At 37.2% G+C, this 20,029-nt stretch overlaps 1 protein-coding gene across 1 annotated transcript; it reads left to right on the top strand.

Annotated features, from left to right (window-relative positions):
• The first annotated feature begins 17,049 nt into the window (after positions 1–17,049).
• Positions 17,050–18,526, top strand: LOC127127124 ((+)-neomenthol dehydrogenase). The gene is made up of 5 exons (XM_051056245.1): positions 17,050–17,205; positions 17,321–17,567; positions 17,683–17,724; positions 17,822–17,995; positions 18,082–18,526. The coding sequence occupies exons 1-5, from the start codon at positions 17,186–17,188 to the stop codon at positions 18,457–18,459; spliced, it is 861 nt and encodes a 286-aa protein (XP_050912202.1). The 5' UTR covers positions 17,050–17,185; the 3' UTR covers positions 18,460–18,526.
• Positions 18,527–20,029: the final 1,503 nt, after the last annotated feature.

Below are 20,029 nucleotides of genomic sequence, written 5' to 3'. Positions count from 1 at the left end.
TTTTATTTTTCCTTCATTTGTTTTTTCTTACTCCTCTATGGAAAGCCAAAATGATAGAAGGATAAGCAAGGAGAAAAGAAGAAATTTTGTTATTGTATTTCTCAAGAATGCATAGTACAGAGGATTCATATATATAAGGAATTGATAAGGCTAGGCACTAACAAATTCTATGCCAGTTGTACAACACTAACAAATTCTATGCCAGCTGTACAACACTAACAAATTCTAATACAGTTATACTTAGTGATAACACATAATATAAGCCCTATAACAAACTCTATACAAAAGCATCTCTAATAGCCCCCCTTAGAACTTGATGGGGCTTCCAGCAACTGTCTTTTGTTGACAACTCTGAGCTTGTTCCTCAGAGGAAGAAACTTCACAGCAGTAAGAGGTTTTGTCAGTGCATCTGCCCACTGATCCTGGGCAGACACATGAGCAACAATTAAGCTTTTATTTAGGACCTTTTCTCTCACAAAAAAATATGTCTAATTCCATGTGCTTAGTTCTGTTGTGAAGCACAGGGTTGTGAGCCAAAGTGATAGTGCTGAGATTGTCACAGAGAATTCTAGGAACCTGAAATTTGCACTTAAGCTCTTGAAGGAGAGATTGAATCCACAATAATTCTGCAGCCAGTTGAGCCATGCTTCTATACTCTGCCTTAGCACTTGACCTTGCTACCAACTGCTGCTTCTTAGACCACCAAGAAATTAGGTTAGGACCTAAGAAAACACAAGCACCGAATGTGGATCTTCTATCATCTGGGTTTGCTGCCCAGTCAGCATCACAAAAACCCAACAGAGATAGAGGCTGATGTTTAGGAGCAGGCTGAAGTAACAAGCCATGAGTGAGTGTACCACTGAGATACCTGAGTATTCTCTTAATTGCTTTCCAATGCTCCTCCAAAGGATTTGACAAGAATTGACACACTTTGTTGACAAAATAGGATAACTCAGGCCTAGTTAAAGTAGCATCTGCAAGGCACCAACAATAAATCTGTACTGTGTAGGATCAAAGACAGTAGCCGACCCAAACTTAGATAATTTGCTACTAGACACCATAGGTGTGGGCATACCATTAGCAGTAGCCATGTTAACCTTTGCAAGTAAATCACTGATATACTTGGTTTGTGAGAGTATAAGAGATCCATTTGGCATATGAGTTACCTCAATTCCAAGGAAGTAGTCTAGTTGACCTAGATCCTTGAGAGAAAACTGATTGTTAAGGCTCTTGACTAGGCTGGCAATAAAGGATGGAGAGTTTCCAATTATGATTATATCATCCACATAAACCAAAATCATAATGGTTAAACTGTCAGTATGGAAGAAGAACAAACTGGGATCACATTTACTTGCGTTGAAACCATGCTGCACCAGAGAACCTTTAAGTCTGTCAAACCAGGCCCTGGGGGCCTGTTTTAGCCCATACAATGCTTTATTCAACCTGCAAACCAAAGACCTATCAGCAACTTCAAACTCAGGGGGCTGAATCATGTATACTTCTTCCTCAAGCACACCATTGAGGAATGCATTGTTAACATCAATCTGCTTAATTGACCATTGATTAGTAACAGCAAGTGTGAGGACTGTTCTAACTGTTACAGGTTTAACAACCGGAGAGAAAGTCTCAGTAAATTCGCTGTCAGCCTGTTGATGGAATCATTTGGCAACCAGTCTTGCCTTGTATTTATTAATAGATCCATCAGGGTTCTCCTTAACCCTAAAGACCCATTTGCAGGCAATGGGCCTTTTTGAATCAGATGGAGACACCAATGTCCAGGTCTGATTCTTCAAAAGAGCATGATACTCATCCTGCATAGCTTGAAGCCAGTGTGGGATAGTCAAGGCTTGTTTAATAGATGTAGGCTCCATATGAGTGAGAAGAAGAGTAGGATTAAGCCTAGGTTTAACAATACCACTCTTAGCTCTAGTTTGCATAGAGTGAACATTTTGAGGATGGAGAATAGGAGAGATGGAAGCATGACTAGCAGAAGAATTAGAGGGAGGTAATGAAGAGGGAGAGATTGTACTTGCTTCTGCAAGATCAGAAAAGATAGCATTGGGGGAGGGTGAACTAGGCTGGGATGAGGCTACAGGAGTGGAAACATTAGAATTAGCAGCAGTAGTGGCTGGAGTATTTACAGAAGCATTCATAGACTGTCCATTAGAGGAAGAGTTTGCAGAATTAAGGGGTGAGGAAGGACTGGTTGAAGGAGGAGCAATATGACTGTCATGATTTAAGGGAGGGATATGATAGACAATAGGGGAGGGAAACCAGGACATGGCTGAGGGAGCACTAGAGGGAGTGCTAGGGGAGGAACTAGAAGGAATATGGGAGGTGGAAAACAGGGTAGGATATGGAAATTTTGACTCATGAAACATCACATCTTTAGAGATATAGATGTGACCATCTGCAGCCAAACACTTATAGCCTTTATGCACAGTTGAATAACCTAAAAATACACACTCCTGAGATCTAAAGTCTAGCTTGTGAGAGTTGTATGGACGAAGAAAAGGGAAGCAAGCACACCCAAACACACGGAGGCTAGAGTAATCTGGTGACTGATGCATCAATTTGAAATAGGGAGACTTGTTTTGGAGAGAAGGACTAGGCAACCTATTGATAAGATAAGCTGAGTGACAAATGCATGATCCCAATACTTGAGAGGCATATTGGAATGAGCAAGCAAGGCTAGACCTGTTTCAACTATATGACGATGTTTTCTTTCGACTATACCATTTTGATGGTGAGTGTAGGGACAAGTAAACCTGTGAATGATGCCCAATTCAGTGAGGTGCTTAGTGAGGGGTTTGAATTCACCACCACCATCACTTTGAACAGTTTTGATCTTGCAATTAAACTGGAGTTCTACCATAGATTTGAAGTGAAGGAATTGGGTGAGAGTATCAGATTTCAGCCTAAAAGGAAACACCCATACAAATCTAGAGTGTGCATCAACACATGTGAGAAAGTAGGAGTAGCTACCTGAGGAAAGAATGGGTGAAGGACCCCATAGATCATACACAACAAGTTCAAATGGGTTATGATAAACTGTAGCGGACAGAGATGAAGGGAGTCTGTGTGATTTGCCAAGACAACAGGCAGAACATAAATCAAGGGAAGGTTTGTGAGGGATAAGAATATTGCAGGCTTTAAGAATTTCTATAAGAACATAATGATGAGGGTGCCCAAGTCTTGTATGCCATAGAGCATACTTGCTAGTGGAAATAGGGGAATGACAGGTCATTGGATGATTTATGTTAGAAGGATTAGAGTGAGAGACATTAACAATAGGATTCAATGTACTGAGAGAATTAAGAATACTTTTATTTATGTAAGAGGCAGAATTACAAGAGGGAAACCAGTTGCAAGTGGCAGCTGTATTATAAGAGAAATTAGAGTTTAAGCTAAGTCTATTACAAGAGCTAGGGCTAGAGCTAAAAGACTTGAACTGAGACTTGGACTGAGATGGAGTAGAGGAGGAAGGTGAGGAAGGATTGACAAATCTGTAGAGTCCATCAGCTCCAACAGTGCCACTAAGAAGAACTTCAGAAGAATCCTGCGATTTTACAAGACAAAATTGAGGATGAAACTCAAAGAAAACATGATTGTCTTGTGCAAATTTACTGACACTCATAAGATTTTTGGTGATATGTGCCACAAGCAAGAGATTGTTTAGGATTAGGGATGAATTGGAATAATTAGACAAAGGAAAATTCATAGAGCCTACAGAATTGATAGACAAACCTTGACCATTTCCCATAAACACCTGTTCTGCACCAGACAAGGAGGAAGCATCAGACACATTTGAAGCATCAGGAGTAACATGATGAGACGCACCTGAATCAGGGTACCACCACTGATTGTTAAAGCTAGGGTCGGATCCTGCTAGAAAAGCTTGTGGTTGCTGCTGCCTGGGTGGTGTTGGCCGTGGAGTGGGAGGATATCCAAAGGATGGATGAAATAAGGGATGTGGAGCCAGTGTGTAAGGATTGAAGGGAGCTCGTGGAGCTGAGTAAGCAGGTGCTCCAGAGTAAGTGTAACGGTGATAGCACACGGAGGCATCGTGTCCAGGTTTATGGCAAATCTGACAAGGAACCTTTCCAAAACGACCACCACCGCGACCATAACGACCACCACCGCGACCATGTCTACCTCCACGAGAACCAGTGCCATGAGTGTCGATATTAGCAGTTACAAGGCTGGTACCAGTGGGAAATTTAGAGGTGGAATTAGAACCAGAATGTTCAGTCGAGTGCGACACTGAAGATGGTGGAGCTTGAGCCATATTAACAGATATCGGTTCAGTGATCACAACCTTGCGATTCTTCTCAAGTCGCGATTCGTGCGCAAGGAGATTGGACTCAAGTTCATCAAGAGAACACAAGTCGTCTTTACTGTTGATCGCAACAACAATAAGATCGTAGTCCTCAGGAAGAGCATCAAGAACTACCTCAATAAGATTACGGAGAGGAACTGGATCTCCGATGGACACCAACGCTTCACTGATGTCACAAACATGAACAACGAAGTCAGTGATGGAGCACAAACCTTTTCTCAGATTGCGAAGATCAGATCGCAGCTGTCGCACTTTGGTGGTAAGCAGAGTATTGAAGTAGCGGTGAATCTCCGACCAAACTTGCCATGAGTAGGTGCAGTCGACGAGTTTGGGAAGAAGAGAGTCGGAAATAGTGGAGAGCAACCAGGTGCAAATAAGCGCATCCTGCTGTTCCCAATCAAGATAGTCAGGATTAGGACCGCCGGTGACTGGATCGACACCGAGAAGAAGACGCGGTGGAACGCACGGTACGTAACGAACCATTGAAGACGATGACCACGAATCACGCCTTCGATCTGCTGTTTCCACTGTTTAAAGTTTTTCTCATCTAATTTGACGGAGATGAGATGTGAAAGTTTCACATGAGATGAAGGGAAACACCGTTAGTGCTGAACGGTGCCGCCATGGAAGCGTTGAGATCAAGAAAGAGAAAAAAAGCTCAAGATACCATGTTAGAAGGATAAGCAAGGAGAAAAGAAGAAATTCTGTTATTGTATTTCTCAAGAATGCATAGTACAGAGGATCCATATATATAAGGAATTGATAAGGCTAGGCACTAACAAATTCTATGCCAGCTGTACAACACTAACAAATTCTAATACAACTATACTTAGTGATAACACATAATATAAGCCCTATAACAAACTCTATACAAAAGCATCTCTAATACAAAATACTTGCAGGCAACCTCACTTGCTCTTCCCATGACAATACCCGTGATGACGTCACAGTGACTGGAGACGGTGCATGAGGGTGTAGGTGGCGACAAATGTGGTGTCGGAATTAGTGTGGGACACAGTACCGGCAGCGGCAGAGGAGGTGTCACTGGTGGCGTTGCAGGAGGAAACATTGGCGGCAGTGTTGGAGGTGACGCCAGTGCTGGAGATGGCCCATGACAACGCTTCAAAGGTGGTTATGACCATGGTAGTCAAAATCGCGATCCTACTCGTAGGATCGTACGATTTTACGATCTTGCAACTCCCCACAGTGCCAGAGAATGATCAGAATCGGTTTTTGGTAGGCACGACCAGAATCTCCGTGATATCAAGTGAAAATGGTAGAATTGCTATTTATGTTAAAAAATACCATTTTTGTTTAAATCCCCATGAATCCGGGTTCGTTGGTCGGGTCTGCGACCTGGTTCAATAAAACTTTAAAAAAAGAAGTTTAAAATCATTATTTTCTGCCTAATAACTAGGATAAATGATAATAACTAGGAGTAGTCAATACTCAGTCACCCAATAATTAAGGATTTATTTAAGTTCCCAAAATACATCATGATTAGTGTAACTTTAAAAAATACTCACTGTTTGAATGTTGTGTTGTTTTGAATTGTCTTGAATTAGTTTCAATGAATATTATCCTATGAAATTTCAGTTTTCTAAAGTAATTTTAGTGTTATTTGAATTTTATTTTTATATTATGTTGTGTGATATGCATATTATTAATCTATATGTAAAATATATATGAATTTTTAAATTTGGTAGGATCTTACTATTCGTGTTATGATCCTCTGATTCACGATCTAATTATCCTAACCTGATCTTACGTAGGATCTCGAGTCTGACTATCTTGATTATGACAACAACCTCAGCACCGGTTTTAATGACCACGAGACACTCTCAAACTATCTTGAGGTCAATGTTCCATGACTAAATGGAAAAACTTGTACCAAATGTGCCCAAAATGTCCGTCTGGTAATACAAGGCAAGAGAAAGTTTAGATTTCCAAAGGGAATCAAGGAAAAACCAACCGGTGATTCTTATTTTAGACAATGGAAGTCTGAAAATTCGTTAAAAATTGATCTGTTAGTTACCCTTTGGAACCGATAATAGCCAAGACTTTCATGTTTTTACTATCTACAAAGAAATTCCATAAAGCCGTCAGAGACACGTACTCTGACATTGAAAATTGCTCTTAAATTTTTGGGTTAAAATCAAAGCTATGACATGTTGGACAAGGCTGCAAGATTTTACCACCTATTATAAGGATATGATGACATTGGCAAGAATTGAATCTTTGTTGTGATGACAATTGAAGGTGTGTTGAAAATAGTGTTCTATTCATTAAAAGGCAAGAAAATGATCACATTTTTAGGTTTTTGGTTGGGCTAAAGGAGGAGCTTTTTGAAGTGAAAGGCATAATAATTGGGAATTTCTTAATGCACTCTATGTATTACTATTACTAGAGCACCACGTGAAAATATAAAAATGGTTTTAGATTTCAGAGATACATCTCCGGACGCATTTTAAATCAATAGAAATCTGACTTAATGTGAAAAAACTATGGAGATGAGTCTTCGTAAATATTACGGAGATACATCTCTGGACGCTTGTATATTTCGCCTTTATTGTGTATTTCGACTTCAATGTATGTTTCGACTCCAGATTGTGTATATTTTTATTTTATTATGTATGCCATGGTGACTTATTTTGACTCCAGATTTATATATGTCAGTTTTTGCATATCGGTTGTATGGTTTAATGCTCATCATATAACAAGGGCCTTAACATTTATAAATCGGCATTTTCATTTGAGTAACCATAAAACTAACTTAACTTGCACTGTTTTGACTGGTTACGAAGATGCATCTCCGTAAACCAATAACAAAGATGCATCTTCAGATCAACAAATGTTTAAAATGGATCTTTCAAATAGGGATGCATGAGGTGTGTTTTGAAAAATTTCGAAGATGTATCTCCAGATTCGTGTTTACAAAATATGTTAGTGTGGCTCAATGGGATGCATGGGATGTGTTTTGAAATGTTTCGAAGATGCATTTCCGGATCAATTGTAACGTTTTAACTTAAGAAAGTGGTATGTCCGGAGATGCACCTCCGGAATCTGAGCGGCATTTTGGGTTTTCTACATGGTGTTTTACCATCCTATAGGATGGGATACGAAATTCCTTAATATTGGGAAAATATAGCGGTTGGGCGGTTCCTATTACTTTTATGTCCTTCCTAAATTTTTATGGGATTTTATATTGCGTTTTACTGAAATTTTCGGGAAAAAATACCGGAATTTTTCAAAAATTTCGAAAAAAACTCAATGATTTTCGAATTTGTTTTTGAAGAAATATCGAAATTTTCAGAAAAAAAATCCAGAAATTCAGATTTTTTTTACATTTGTTACTCGAATCTCAAGTTGTACCTGATTCGAATCATATGGTTCTTGTTAGCCTCTGCCCAATTTGATTCGAATTACCGCTTACACATGACTCGAATCACACAGTTTCTCACATTTTCTTGTTCCATTGTCCAATTTGATTTGAATCATAATTTCTACATGACTCTAAACATGACCTTTTATGACTTGAATCGCAGTTATAACTTGACTCGAATCATAGGAAAATGATTAACTTACTTTATGTTGATCTTGTTCCAATCTACTTGTTCACTTGACTCAAATCAACAAATGTTCTTTACTCGAATCAAACAACCACTTCCACCTATTTTTGTGTCTTATATCCAACACTTATAAGTCTTTTCACCTCACATTTTTACACAACAAGCATAACGTACGTAACTACGTGAAAACAACTTCCATTTTTGACAACTCAAATCTCTTGCAAACAAAATTCTTTCATCTTCAACCTCACGTTTTGTTCATTATTTAATGGATTCAAATCTTGATTAAATTTTTTTGTGATTGTTGAGGAAAACTTGTCTTGGAACTAATGTTTCTTTGAAGAGTGTGAAGATTTTTAAGAGAATTGCAAGATCTTGGTAGTTGTGACTGGTGGTGACAAATTCCAATGAAAGAATGAGGTTCTTCTTTCCCGGTTGACTTTGATAGTGTTGTGTGGAAGCCTACCGACATGGTAGGAGTTCTTCTCAATCTTCGTACAGTTCATCGCTCAAGTTAGGGGTGTACATGGATTGGGTCAACCCACAAAATCCGGTCAAACTCATCCATAAAAATCCTAAAAAGTGGGTTGGGTCGGATAATTTGGCGGATATGATTTAAAAATTAAAAAATACATTAAAAAAATTGGATTTTGGATGAAACCAAACATTAACAAAAAAACCCACTTACCCACTAATCAAACATTTATTATTACAATTTTAATGATTTTGATGAATATTAACTTAGTTGTTTCAATTTTAGTCTCTTAGCATTTATTATTTTAATAAACTATAACTTTAACTAATTTTTAATGTTTCACTTTTTAGTTATTTTGATGCTAATACAATTTTATTACAAACAACTTTAATTTGTTACTAGTATTTTATGATAATTTTATTAGTTGATAATATCATTTATTATTTTACGATGCTAAAAAATAATAAAAATAAGTTATCTATTTTAAAAATAAAAATAAAAATATTAAATCATCTTTATGAAAAAATATGATGACTCATTATTTAGTCATTTAATTTTTAATAAAAAAGAAAAATTATTTGGGCAACCCCTTATTCAATCCAACTCAACGCGAAAATTAGTGGGTTTGTCCATTGGTGTAACAAGTGGTTATTTTACCTTACTCAAGTCGGAGTGTCCTATATGGATTGGGTATTGGGTTTGACCAATCCCAACGCAAACCGACCCACGTACACCCTTAGCTCAAGTAATCGGTAGGATCAAGAGAGATTGTCATATACGAATACTTGAAGTAGATTGGTGATTATGGAAGATTCAAGAAGCGATAATCGATAAAGATTTTGCAGAACTTCGTCATCAAGGTTGTATACAAGTCAAGATTCAGATAGGAGATTTATTTTGTCAGCGTTATTGTGGATTTTTTTATTGGCTTAAGCGCACTTTTGATCCCCTAGTTTGAGCGTTTTAAACAATTGATCCTCCTATCACAAAACCTGCGATTTTGATCTCTTAATTTTGATGGCCTTTGGATTTTTATGGGACCTTTCCACTTTTACATACGTGGCAATGATGATTGAGATAAAAAATCATTTTTAAGGACGTGGCATTGCTGAAATGGATAATTTATGAATTAATATTTTTTTATTCATTAATATTAATTTATTTATTAATAGTTTTAATTATCTTTTTTTTAATAATTTATTTAGAAATTAATTAGTGCAAATTTTAAAAGAAAGTATTTGGACTAAAGGCCCAAATTACCAATCCAAATGAATACATTTAATGAAGTATGAATAAACTATATAAATACTAACATTATTTATCACTAAATCAATGTGGGACTTCATTTCTTCCTTCACATCTCATTTTTTAACCTTGTTTTTCTCTCTTCTCTTTTCAGTGTTGGAGTTTTATAGAGAGGTTTATCAGCAACCTTTTTCCATGTCAATTACAAATGTTATGTATATGTGCAAATTTAGCATGTAAAGAATTTTTCCATGTCAATTACAAATGTTATGTATATGTGCAAATTTAGCATGTAAAGAATTTAATGGATTCAATCACCTTCATCTTTGCAGCGACACGTGTTCCTGTAATAGGTCACCAACTTTAGGAAAGCATTATAGAGATGGAAGTACATAAGTAGGGGATATAATGAAACACAATATTTGGGTGCCTAAAACTATCAGAATCAGCAATCCAGAAAAGGCTGTAATAAGTTCTATATGGTGAACTTTGAGAACAAAATCTCAACAGAACAAATCTATTATGAAAGGAGGTGTTTTAAAATCATTTGAACCTAAGTCAAATGCAAGTTCTCGAGATTTAGACGATAACCAAATTCTAATAGCTAACTATGCTGCTTTCTCTCACTCCGGAACTTTTCAAGAAAGCATTTAATATCTTAACCCAGTTTTAGTAGCAGTTGTTTTTAGATGAGGCGTTGAGAATTTCTTTAAGATCATTGTTGTCTTGGGCTAATTCCATGTAATTGAAGTTTAAGAAGATAACCATAATAAAACCGCTTGAAGAAGACTTGATATTGCTGATGTTCATATTAAAGATTATTTTTTTATCCCAATCATCAATGCCACATATGCAAAAGTGGAAGGGATCATAAAAATTCAAAGACCATCAAAAATTAAGGGATCAGAGTCGTTAGTTTTGTAATAGGGAGATCAATTGTTTAAAACGTTCAAATTAGGAGGATCAAAAATGCATTTAAGTCTTTTTATTTTATGAACTCGTGTAAATTTGTCAAAACATAATGGAAGAACAATTTTCAATGGGAAACCATTGAAGAGCGGAGTAAGCTCCTGCGAGGACGATAGAGGCGAACCACTATACATCTAGATGTACTCTCTCTCTTTAATTTTCCTAAGTTATTGCATGTTTACGTAATCGTTTTTTAGTGTAGTTTATTGTTAATTTCTGTTGGTAGCGATTTATTACATAAGTGTAGGTTTTGTTAGAATCAAAACCTATTTATGTTTTAGTGTTGATTGAAATCTGCAAATTGTGGTGTTAGAATTCTATAGCAATTGAATTTTGTAAAGAACATATCTCGTCTAATTTGCAATTTATCGATTCAATATAGTTTGTAACTTTTTGTTATTGTCTTTTAATAATCTAAGAATTCGTAGTATAATTACATTTGTGATATCTTCTAGACCGTTCCTCAACTCTATATTCTCACCCAACAATAGCTTCAAAATAATATTTGATTCTGATATGCAAGCCGGAATTACAAGATATATCTCTAACTCCTTCCAAAGGATATTTAATTCAGAGAAAAACTCAATGATTGATCGTGAATCTTGTTGAAGGGAATATATTTCTTGTAGTTCTGATAGTCGAATCAAATCACCTTGTGAAAAATATCCTTCAAATCATTCCATATATCTTCTGCATTCTCCATAAAGACAATATATTGAGCAACGGATTCAGAAATTGAATTCATTAACCATGAGTGCACAAGCATGATGAACCTAGTCCAAGCTTGCATAGTAGGACCAAACGAATCACAAGGTATGTTGATAATGTCATCGATGAATTCAAGCTTCATTTTTCCTCCAAGTGCATGATGAATAGAACGCGTCCAAGAATGATAGTTAGAACTAGTGAGCACTAGAGTAACGGTGACAGATGAAGGTTCATCACTAGGATAAACGTAAAATGGAGTAGATCGAACTAGAATTTGATATGTTGGAGCTGCACGAGAAGATATGATAACAATGAGAAGTTAGATTATAGAAGAAATGCTCTAATAACAGTTGATATCATGTTAAGAACGGTAAACTAATGAAGTTAAAGCTAATTTCATAATAGAATTTGAAGGGGAAATGTATACTCATTTGAAAAAGGAATCCTTATACACAGTTTGATTGTGATCTTCACTAACTATCATGAAGTTTCAACTATACGAGGACTGCTCTAAGCATGCTAACCAAATTACAGTTATTGTTGAATTGTAATTCCTTGTGTCGAAGCAGGTTTCTCAACGGAGTAAGGAAGTGTCAAACCACATATGCTTATTTAGTAGTGTTAGCTATTTTGGGTTTTTATAGTTTTGGGCTTTGGCTTGAGGTACAAGTTAACCTAAAATCTATAAATAGAGGGAGTAACCCTTATTTTGTAACATAAGTGAATAGAGCATTCATAACATTGTATTCATAGTATTTTGTAGTTGCAAAGTGAATCAGAAGTTTTCTACAGTTTGTGGGCAGAGCGAAACTCTGCAGAATTATATTACTCTTCTCCTTCATCGTTTTATACACTCTCTCTTTCTCCATTATTATTCTCTTTTCATTGCTATTATGTAGGTAATAACAATCTTGTTCATCAAGATTGATTGAAATTCTCCATAGGTTTTGGGGGATTTCCTACATCTGGTATCAAGAGCTCCAGTTAATCAATTCGTGGGAAGAAAATCACCATGGCAATGAATCATCCAAATGGTCAGTTTCCAGCAAATCTTACGATTCTCAAGAACAACAATTATGAGAATTGGTGCAAGCAGATAAATGTTATGTTCTGCTATCAAGATCTTTGGGATCTTGTGAAGGAAGGAGTAGCAACGCTTACAGAAGCCGCGACAGATCAAGAAAAGGCTGCACATAAAGAATTAAAGAAGAAAGATTATAAAGCTCTCTTTATAATCCATCAATGTGTTGATGCAGATAACTTTGAAAAGGTTAGTGATGCAGAGTCAACGGAAGAAGCATGGGGAATTCTGGAGAAATTGTTTGGAGGCACGGAGAAGGTGAAAGAGGTGAGGTTACAAACTCACAAAAGAACGTATGAATTGCTTCAGATGGAAGACAATGAAAGCATAACTGATTGTTTTACCAAGGTTACGAAACTGGTGAATCAAATTAAGGTATGTGGAGAAGTGTTGACATTAAGATCTGTTGTTGGAAAGATCTTGAGGTCGTTGGCTCCAAAGTTCGACCACGTGGTAGTAGCCATAGAAGAGTCAAAAGATTTGTCAAAATTGACAAAGGAAAAGCTTCAAGGGACGCTTGAATCTCATGAACAAAGAATCGCTGAAAGAGCTGCAGGAAAGTCGAATAGTGATATGGCTTTGTAGGCTCAATCAGCGGAAGAAAGAAAAGACAAAGAAAGCTGGAATGGCAACAAAGGCAAAGGAGGTTACAACAATTCGACTGGTCGAAATCAGCAAGAAGGAAACTAGTCGAATCAAAGAAAACCTTGGAACAAGGCAACCAAAGAGGTGGTGTTGCAGGTAGAGGAAGAGGTGGTGGTCAAAAGCCAGACAAGAGTCACATTCAGTGTTACAATTGTCAAAGATATGGTCACTATTCTAGTGATTGTCCAGAAAAGCAGAAGAATCAAGAAACTTATACAAAGCTGACGAAACATGAAGAAGAAGAGACGTTGTTGATGGTTACAACAAGAGAAGAAGAGAGATTCAAGGACCAGTGGTACTTGGACTCAGGATGCTCATCATACATGTCTGGAAGAAAATATTGGTTTGTCAACATAAAGCCCTCAATGAAGAACATGGTGAAATTTGCAAATGATAACACTCTAGCAGCTGAAGGTGTTGGTGATGTTCTGATTATGAGGAAAGATGGCAAGAGGTCAGTAATTTCAAATGTGTTGTACATACCAGGCATGAAGAGTAATTTGCTCAGCATAGGGCAGTTGGTCGAAAAGAACTACAAGGTGTCAATCGAAGACAAGATGATGAGAGTTCTCGACTCAAATGGAAGGTTGATCTTGAAGGCTCCAATGTCTCAGAATAGAATCTTCAAGATTGAACTAAATGTGATGGAGCATAAGTGTCTTACAACAGCAACCAACGTAGATGAATGGATATGTCATTACAGACTTGGCCATCTCAATTTCAAAGACATCATAGATTTGAAGAGAAGAAATATGGTTTCAGGATTACCAGAAATTGACATTCCAAATGAAGTGTGTGAAGAATGTGTGCAGGCAAAACAACATAAGAACGACTTCAGTAAGGATGCAGGAAGCAGGTCAAAGGCAATTTTTGAAGTCATATACTCTGATGTATGTGGTCCTCTCTAGGTGGATTTGATTGGAGGTAACAAATACTTTGTTACATTCATAGATGACTTCAGTCGAAAACTATGGTCTTATCTGATCTAGAAGAAAAGTGAAGTGATCGAGGTATTTTCCAAGTTTAAATCTATGATCGAAAGACAGAGCGGTCGAAAGATCAAGATTTTGAGAATTGATGGTGGTGGAGAATATGTGTCGAAAGACTTTGATGCATTATGTGTGAAAGAAGGGATTGTGCATGAGGTGGTGCCACCCTACACTCCACAGCAGAATGGAGTCGCAGAAAGGAAGAATGGAACCATTATGAATATGGTTAGAAGTATGTTGAAAGGAAAGCATCTACCCAAAGAATTATGGGGAGAAGCTATGTCGACTGCGACATATATCCTGAATAGATGTCCGACGAAGAAGCTAGAAGGAATCACGCCAGAAGAATGTTGATCTAGTGTCAAGCCTAGCTTGAGCCATCTGAGGGTGTTTGGATCTATAGCACATAGACATGTGCCAGATCAGTTAAGAAGAAAACTTGATGACAAGTCGAGTCAGATGATCATGATAGGATATCATTCGACTGGAGGATACAAGTTGTTCGATCCAATGAATAAACAAATAATGATCAGCAGAGACATGATCATAGATGAGCTTAAAGAGTGGGATTGGACTGAAAATGTCAAGAAAGATTCAGTGAGAATCTTTTATGATGAACTAGCTAGTGATGTCGAAAGAGAAGTTCGACAGGAAGAAGTCAGAGGTGAAGCAAGCACAAGCAGACCTTAAAGAACAAGACACATGCCTGCAAGGTTGCAAGAATGTGTGATTACATCAGATGGTGTGGTAGATGAAGAAGGTGAGCTGGTACACTATGCTTTTTATGCAAATGTTGAACCTGTCAATGCAGCTGAGGCATTGAAAGATTCGAAATGGATGAAAGCAATGGACGAAGAGCTGAAGTCAATCGAAGTTAACGACACTTGGTCACTTGTTGAATTGCCCCAAAATAAGAAGGCAATCGATGTGAAGTGGGTATACAAGGTGAAGTTGAATCCCAAAGGAGAAGTAACTCGACACAAGGCGAGACTTGTGGTGAAAGGATTTCTTCAGAAAGAAGGAATCGACTTCGATGAAGTTTTTGCACCTGTTGCTAGAATCAAAACAATCAGGTTGGTTGTCGGTCTAGCATACATGAACAACTGGCAGATGTGTCAGATGGATGTGAAATATGCATTCCTAAATGGCCCCTTAGAAGAAGAAGTTTATGTTGCACAACCAACTGGGTTTGTGAAGTATGGCAAGGAAAGAAAGGTGTACAGGCTGCATAAAGCCCTGTGCGGACTTAAACAAGCTCCAAGAGCTTGGAACAAGAAGATAAATGGCTTTCTAAGGGAAAAGGAATTTGTGAAGTGAAAATCTGAACATGGAGTATATGTAAGAAGAAGCAAGAGTGAATTGCTTATACTATGCCTCTATGTCGATGACTTGTTGATAACAGGTAGCTACAAGAAGGAGATCGAAGACTTCAAATGTGATCTCAACAAGGAATTCAAAATGTCAGATCTTGGTGACATTTCATATTTCCTTGGCATCGAATTCTACAAGAGTGATAGAGGTTTGATGATGCACCAAAGAAGGTATGCATGCGAAATTCTCAAGAGATTTGAGATGCAAGATTGCAACCCAACTTTGACTCCAGCTGAGTCCAGATTACAACTGTCGAAGGATTCAAATGAAGATGAGGCCGACCCAACCTAATACAGAAAACTTATTGGGTCACTTCGATACCTTTGTCACACAAGGCCTGACTTAGCATACAGTGTAGGTATGATGACTAGGTTCATGCAAAAGCCAAATGTATCACATCTAGCAGCGACGAAGAGGATACTAAGGTATCTGAAAGGCACTCTCGACTATGGCATTTTGTTTCCTACAACTGATGAAGGAAAAGAATGCAAATTAGTGGGATACACCGACTCAAGTTGGTGTAGTGATGCTGAGGATCGAAAATTCACAGTTGGTTATGTGTTTATGCTAGGTGGTGCACCAGTTGCTTGAAGTTCGAGAAAAGAGCCAGTAGTGGCATTATTGTCATGCGAAGCAGAATACATAACTGCTTATCTTTGTGCATGCCAAGCAACATGGATGGTGAATCTGGTTGAAGAAATAACAGCAAAGAGTCATGGAGCAATTACCATGAAAATCGACAACATGTCAGCTATCAATCTGGCGAAGAATCCGATAGCACATGGTTGAAGCAAGCACATCGAGATGAGGTTCCATTATCTTCGAGAGCAGGTAGCAGATGGGAAGATGAACGTGGAACACTGCAGAACTGAGAATCAGATTGCAGACGTCATGACGAAGGGAGTGCATGTTGAAGTGTTCAGAAGGCTAAGAGCTATGATGAATGTAGATAGCTTAGACACAATGAATTAGGTGGTGTGTTGAATTGTAATTCCTTGTGTCGAAGTAGGTTGCTCGACAGAGTAAGGAAGTGTCAAACCACCTATGCTTATTTAGTAGTGTTAGATATTTTGGGCTTTGACTATAAATCCAAGTTAACCTAAAATCTATAAATAGAGGGAGTAACCCTTATTTTGTAACAGAAGTGAATAGAGCATTCATAACATTGTATTCGCAGAGAGAAACTGTGCAAAATTATATTACTCTTCTCCTTCATCGTTCTATACACTCTCTCTTTCTCCATTGTTCTTCTCTTTTCATTGCTATTGTGTGGGTAATAACAATCTTGTTCATAAAAATTTATTAAAATTCTCCATAAATTTTGGAGGATTTCCTATCGTTATGAAAACAATTGAAAAAAAGTTGTCATAACATAAAGTTAATTGAATGTTACCTTGGATAGCAAATAATCTTTATCATTATTTCAACCATTGCTTTTATGTTTTAATAACAATGTTAGATGAACTTTTTTCAGAATAAAACTGTACAATCCTAGTTGTTGTTCAAATACACTAACAAAATGAGATTGAAAAAAATGAAGAAAAAAAATGCTGAATCGAGACAATTATAAAAAAAATAAAAAATAAAAAAAAACAAAAAAAAAACAAGAGAGATTAGATGGGACATTCTTTGCATTTTGTCTTGTCTATTTCCTCACATGTGGTCGTTAGTCCAATAACATGTCATCAAGTATTGCCACACCACAACATTATACCTTTAATTCTTTATATTCATAATACATTATCCACCCCCACCCCTCTCCTTCATACATGCATTCATTGAGCTTCAGCATCTATGGAAGAAGCAAAGCTAAGGTTAGTATAGTATTCCTACATATATCAATAGTCCCAAATGCAAAGTTTCAATTGTTTTTCTTGTTTGCATAGTTTGTAGCATCATAAGAAATTGTTTAAGGTTTGTGTTTTTCAGGTGTGCTGTTGTTACTGGGTCAAACAAAGGGATAGGTTTTGAGACGGTTAAAATATTGGCCTCAAATGGAATCAAGGTGGTGCTAACAGCTAGAGATGAGAAAAAAGGAAATGAAGCCATTGAAAAATTGAAAGAGTTTGGTCTCTCTGACAATGCTATGTTTCACCAACTTGACGTCACTGACCCTACTAGTATTACTTCACTAGTAGACTTTGTTAAGACTCACTTTGGAAGACTTGATATCTTGGTAAGAAACCATATACTTAATTTTCAATAATTAAATGGCTAATATTTATATATGAAATTACATATATGCGAATGCATCTTTTGAATTCTCAAGTATATTCTAAATTATGGTGTAGGTGAACAATGCAGGAGTTAGTGGTGTCAATCCCTATGAAACGGTTCGTGTTCTTATTTTGTTTCCTGTGTGATATTACTACCATTGGTTTATGTAATGCCTTGGTGTTAATGTATTGAGTTTAGTCAACATGAATGCAGGTGGGATCAACAGTTGATTGGGAGCAATTGACTCAAACTTATGAGATGGTTCAAAAGTGCTTAAGAACAAACTACTATGGTGTCAAGGAAACAACAGAGGCATTTCTACCCCTTCTCAACTTATCCAATTCTCCCAAAATTGTTAATGTTTCTTCTCAAGCAGGATTATTAAAGGTACAAACAAGAGTACCAAAGCTTTTTTAATTATGATTTTACATTAATTACTTTCTCAAGTTTGCAAAATTGTGGTGATGTTTCAGAATATACAAAACCAATGGGCTCAGAAGGTGTTTAATGATGTTGAGAATCTTACAGAAGAAGGAATAGATGAGGTACTAAGAGAGTTTGTCAAAGACTTCAAAGAAGATTCATTAGAAAACAAAGGGTGGCCAACCTTTTTGTCTGCATATATTGTCTCAAAAGCAGCCATGAATTCCTACACAAGGATTTTGGCTAAGAAGAATCCAAACTTGTGCAGCAATTGTGTGTGTCCTGGTTTTGTGAAGACAGACATCAATAGAAACACTGGCATGTTATCTGTTGACCAAGGGGCTGCTAGTGTTGTCAGATTAGCACTGCTTCCTCATGGTTCTCCTTCTGGCCTCTTCTATATTAGGGAACAAATGTCAAATTTTTGAATGGTTGTAAGTGTATTGCAATCTTCAGATAAAATAATATAGTATCACATAATGTGCCTCTTGCTTATATATTTTACCATTGTATCATTGACATTGTCATAGTAAATTGTGGACAAGTAATAGCAATTCTTTGTAATCTCAAGCAAAAACAATCTTTACTCTCTAAAAGAATCTTCACTATTTATTATTTTAAGTTCTCATTGAGCAAATAAATTATGAAAGTATACTTAGGTTTGTCACCTTCTTATGCTAAGTTCACTTCTTCATGTGAATCTTGAGCCTTGGACTTGCCCATTTTATCGCACCAACTATTCTCAAAGTTTAGGAGTACTCCATCAAAAATAAAACCAAGAGTCTCGTATATGTGATTCCTACGGAGATCTTCAGCAAGTTGTAACATAAGTTCTTCATCGGGAGAAAGTACATTTTTGTTATCATATTTTGAACATTCCCTTCTAGAAAACTCTCTACAATCAACTATAGTGATCACTTCTTGCTGTCTCGTTTCAAGTGTTGCTATGCATTCATTTTTTGAAGGTCGTTTTCAGTCCATCATCGGCCTCACAGGTCATACTTAATTTTGTTGAGCAATAAAAATCGCAATAGTCAATATGACTTATTTGGAGGTCAAACTTTGGCCATATATTATCATCTTCTTCAATGAAGTGCACTTCAAATCGACTTAGGATTTCAAAGAAATCTTTATGCTTTTTTCATTTATGTTGCAACATTTATCTCACTATTGAGAAGTCTCTATTTTGGAGGGACTAATATCGACTAGCATCCTCTTGATATTCAGAATTCCTGCATTTGTGTAGTGTTATATTTGTAAAGGCTCTAACAAGGGTGGGAGCTTCTCAGCCCCCAAGAAAGGTGAAAACCATGTGTCGTCCTCCAAGAGGTATCGTCTCGCCGCCAAGCATCCTCCACTCGCCCAGTTTTGAGAAAACGTGGAAAAGGATGTTTCTTTGTACGAGAGAAGTCAAGATCAGTAGATGGATCACGTTTCCATAGGAAACAGGGATTCAACTGTCCACTACTAGACGATGATCCTTCCCAAGAAACCCTAGGTCCAAATCCCTCTATAAATACATATCCCTTAAATGGGAGAAGGGACAAATTATCACTTACACATTCCACACCTAAAGCAACACGCTTGCACAACATAGCCTCTTACCTCACGTGAGCAAAACCTCTGAAATCACCATAAAACAACCACACATGACTTCTTGCCACCGTAGGTAAGCCCTAACCTTTACAAATTGTTATAAACCTACTAAGACCTCTGAATACCCCTTCCCTTGCAGGGGTAACATGCACGTACGTACTTTTTTTATCAATACAGTGACGCCCATCATAGGTTACACCTTCTTCACTATAATCACCATACTCATTATTACCCTCAGATCCTACACCTAACCATACTTATTCATGGTTAATAGGAGATCTCCATCTCCTACACCAGAAGGTACCAACGGTAGCAGTGATGTCGATGCCTTAGTGGAGATGCGTGCCGCCTTGGGAGAATTACGCGTCAGAATTAGACACTAGAATAAAATGTCCCCATCCA

Source organism: Lathyrus oleraceus, chromosome 3 (genome assembly GCF_024323335.1).
Source record: "Lathyrus oleraceus cultivar Zhongwan6 chromosome 3, CAAS_Psat_ZW6_1.0, whole genome shotgun sequence".
Lineage (NCBI taxonomy): Eukaryota > Viridiplantae > Streptophyta > Magnoliopsida > Fabales > Fabaceae > Lathyrus > Lathyrus oleraceus.
Note: the sequence above shows the minus strand (reverse complement) of the source record. Positions and strands in the feature narration are given on the sequence as shown.

What these genes read in the sequence shown, in the direction of transcription:
- LOC127127124 (XM_051056245.1), top strand. Translation starts at nt 17,186, where the DNA reads ATGGAAGAAGCAAAGCTAAG. An exon ending in ATGGAAGAAGCAAAGCTAAG is followed by an intron (nt 17,206 to 17,320) that starts GTTAGTATAGTA and finishes TGTGTTTTTCAG; the next exon opens with GTGTGCTGTTGTTACTGGGT. An exon ending in CTCAAGCAGGATTATTAAAG is followed by an intron (nt 17,996 to 18,081) that starts GTACAAACAAGA and finishes GTGATGTTTCAG; the next exon opens with AATATACAAAACCAATGGGC.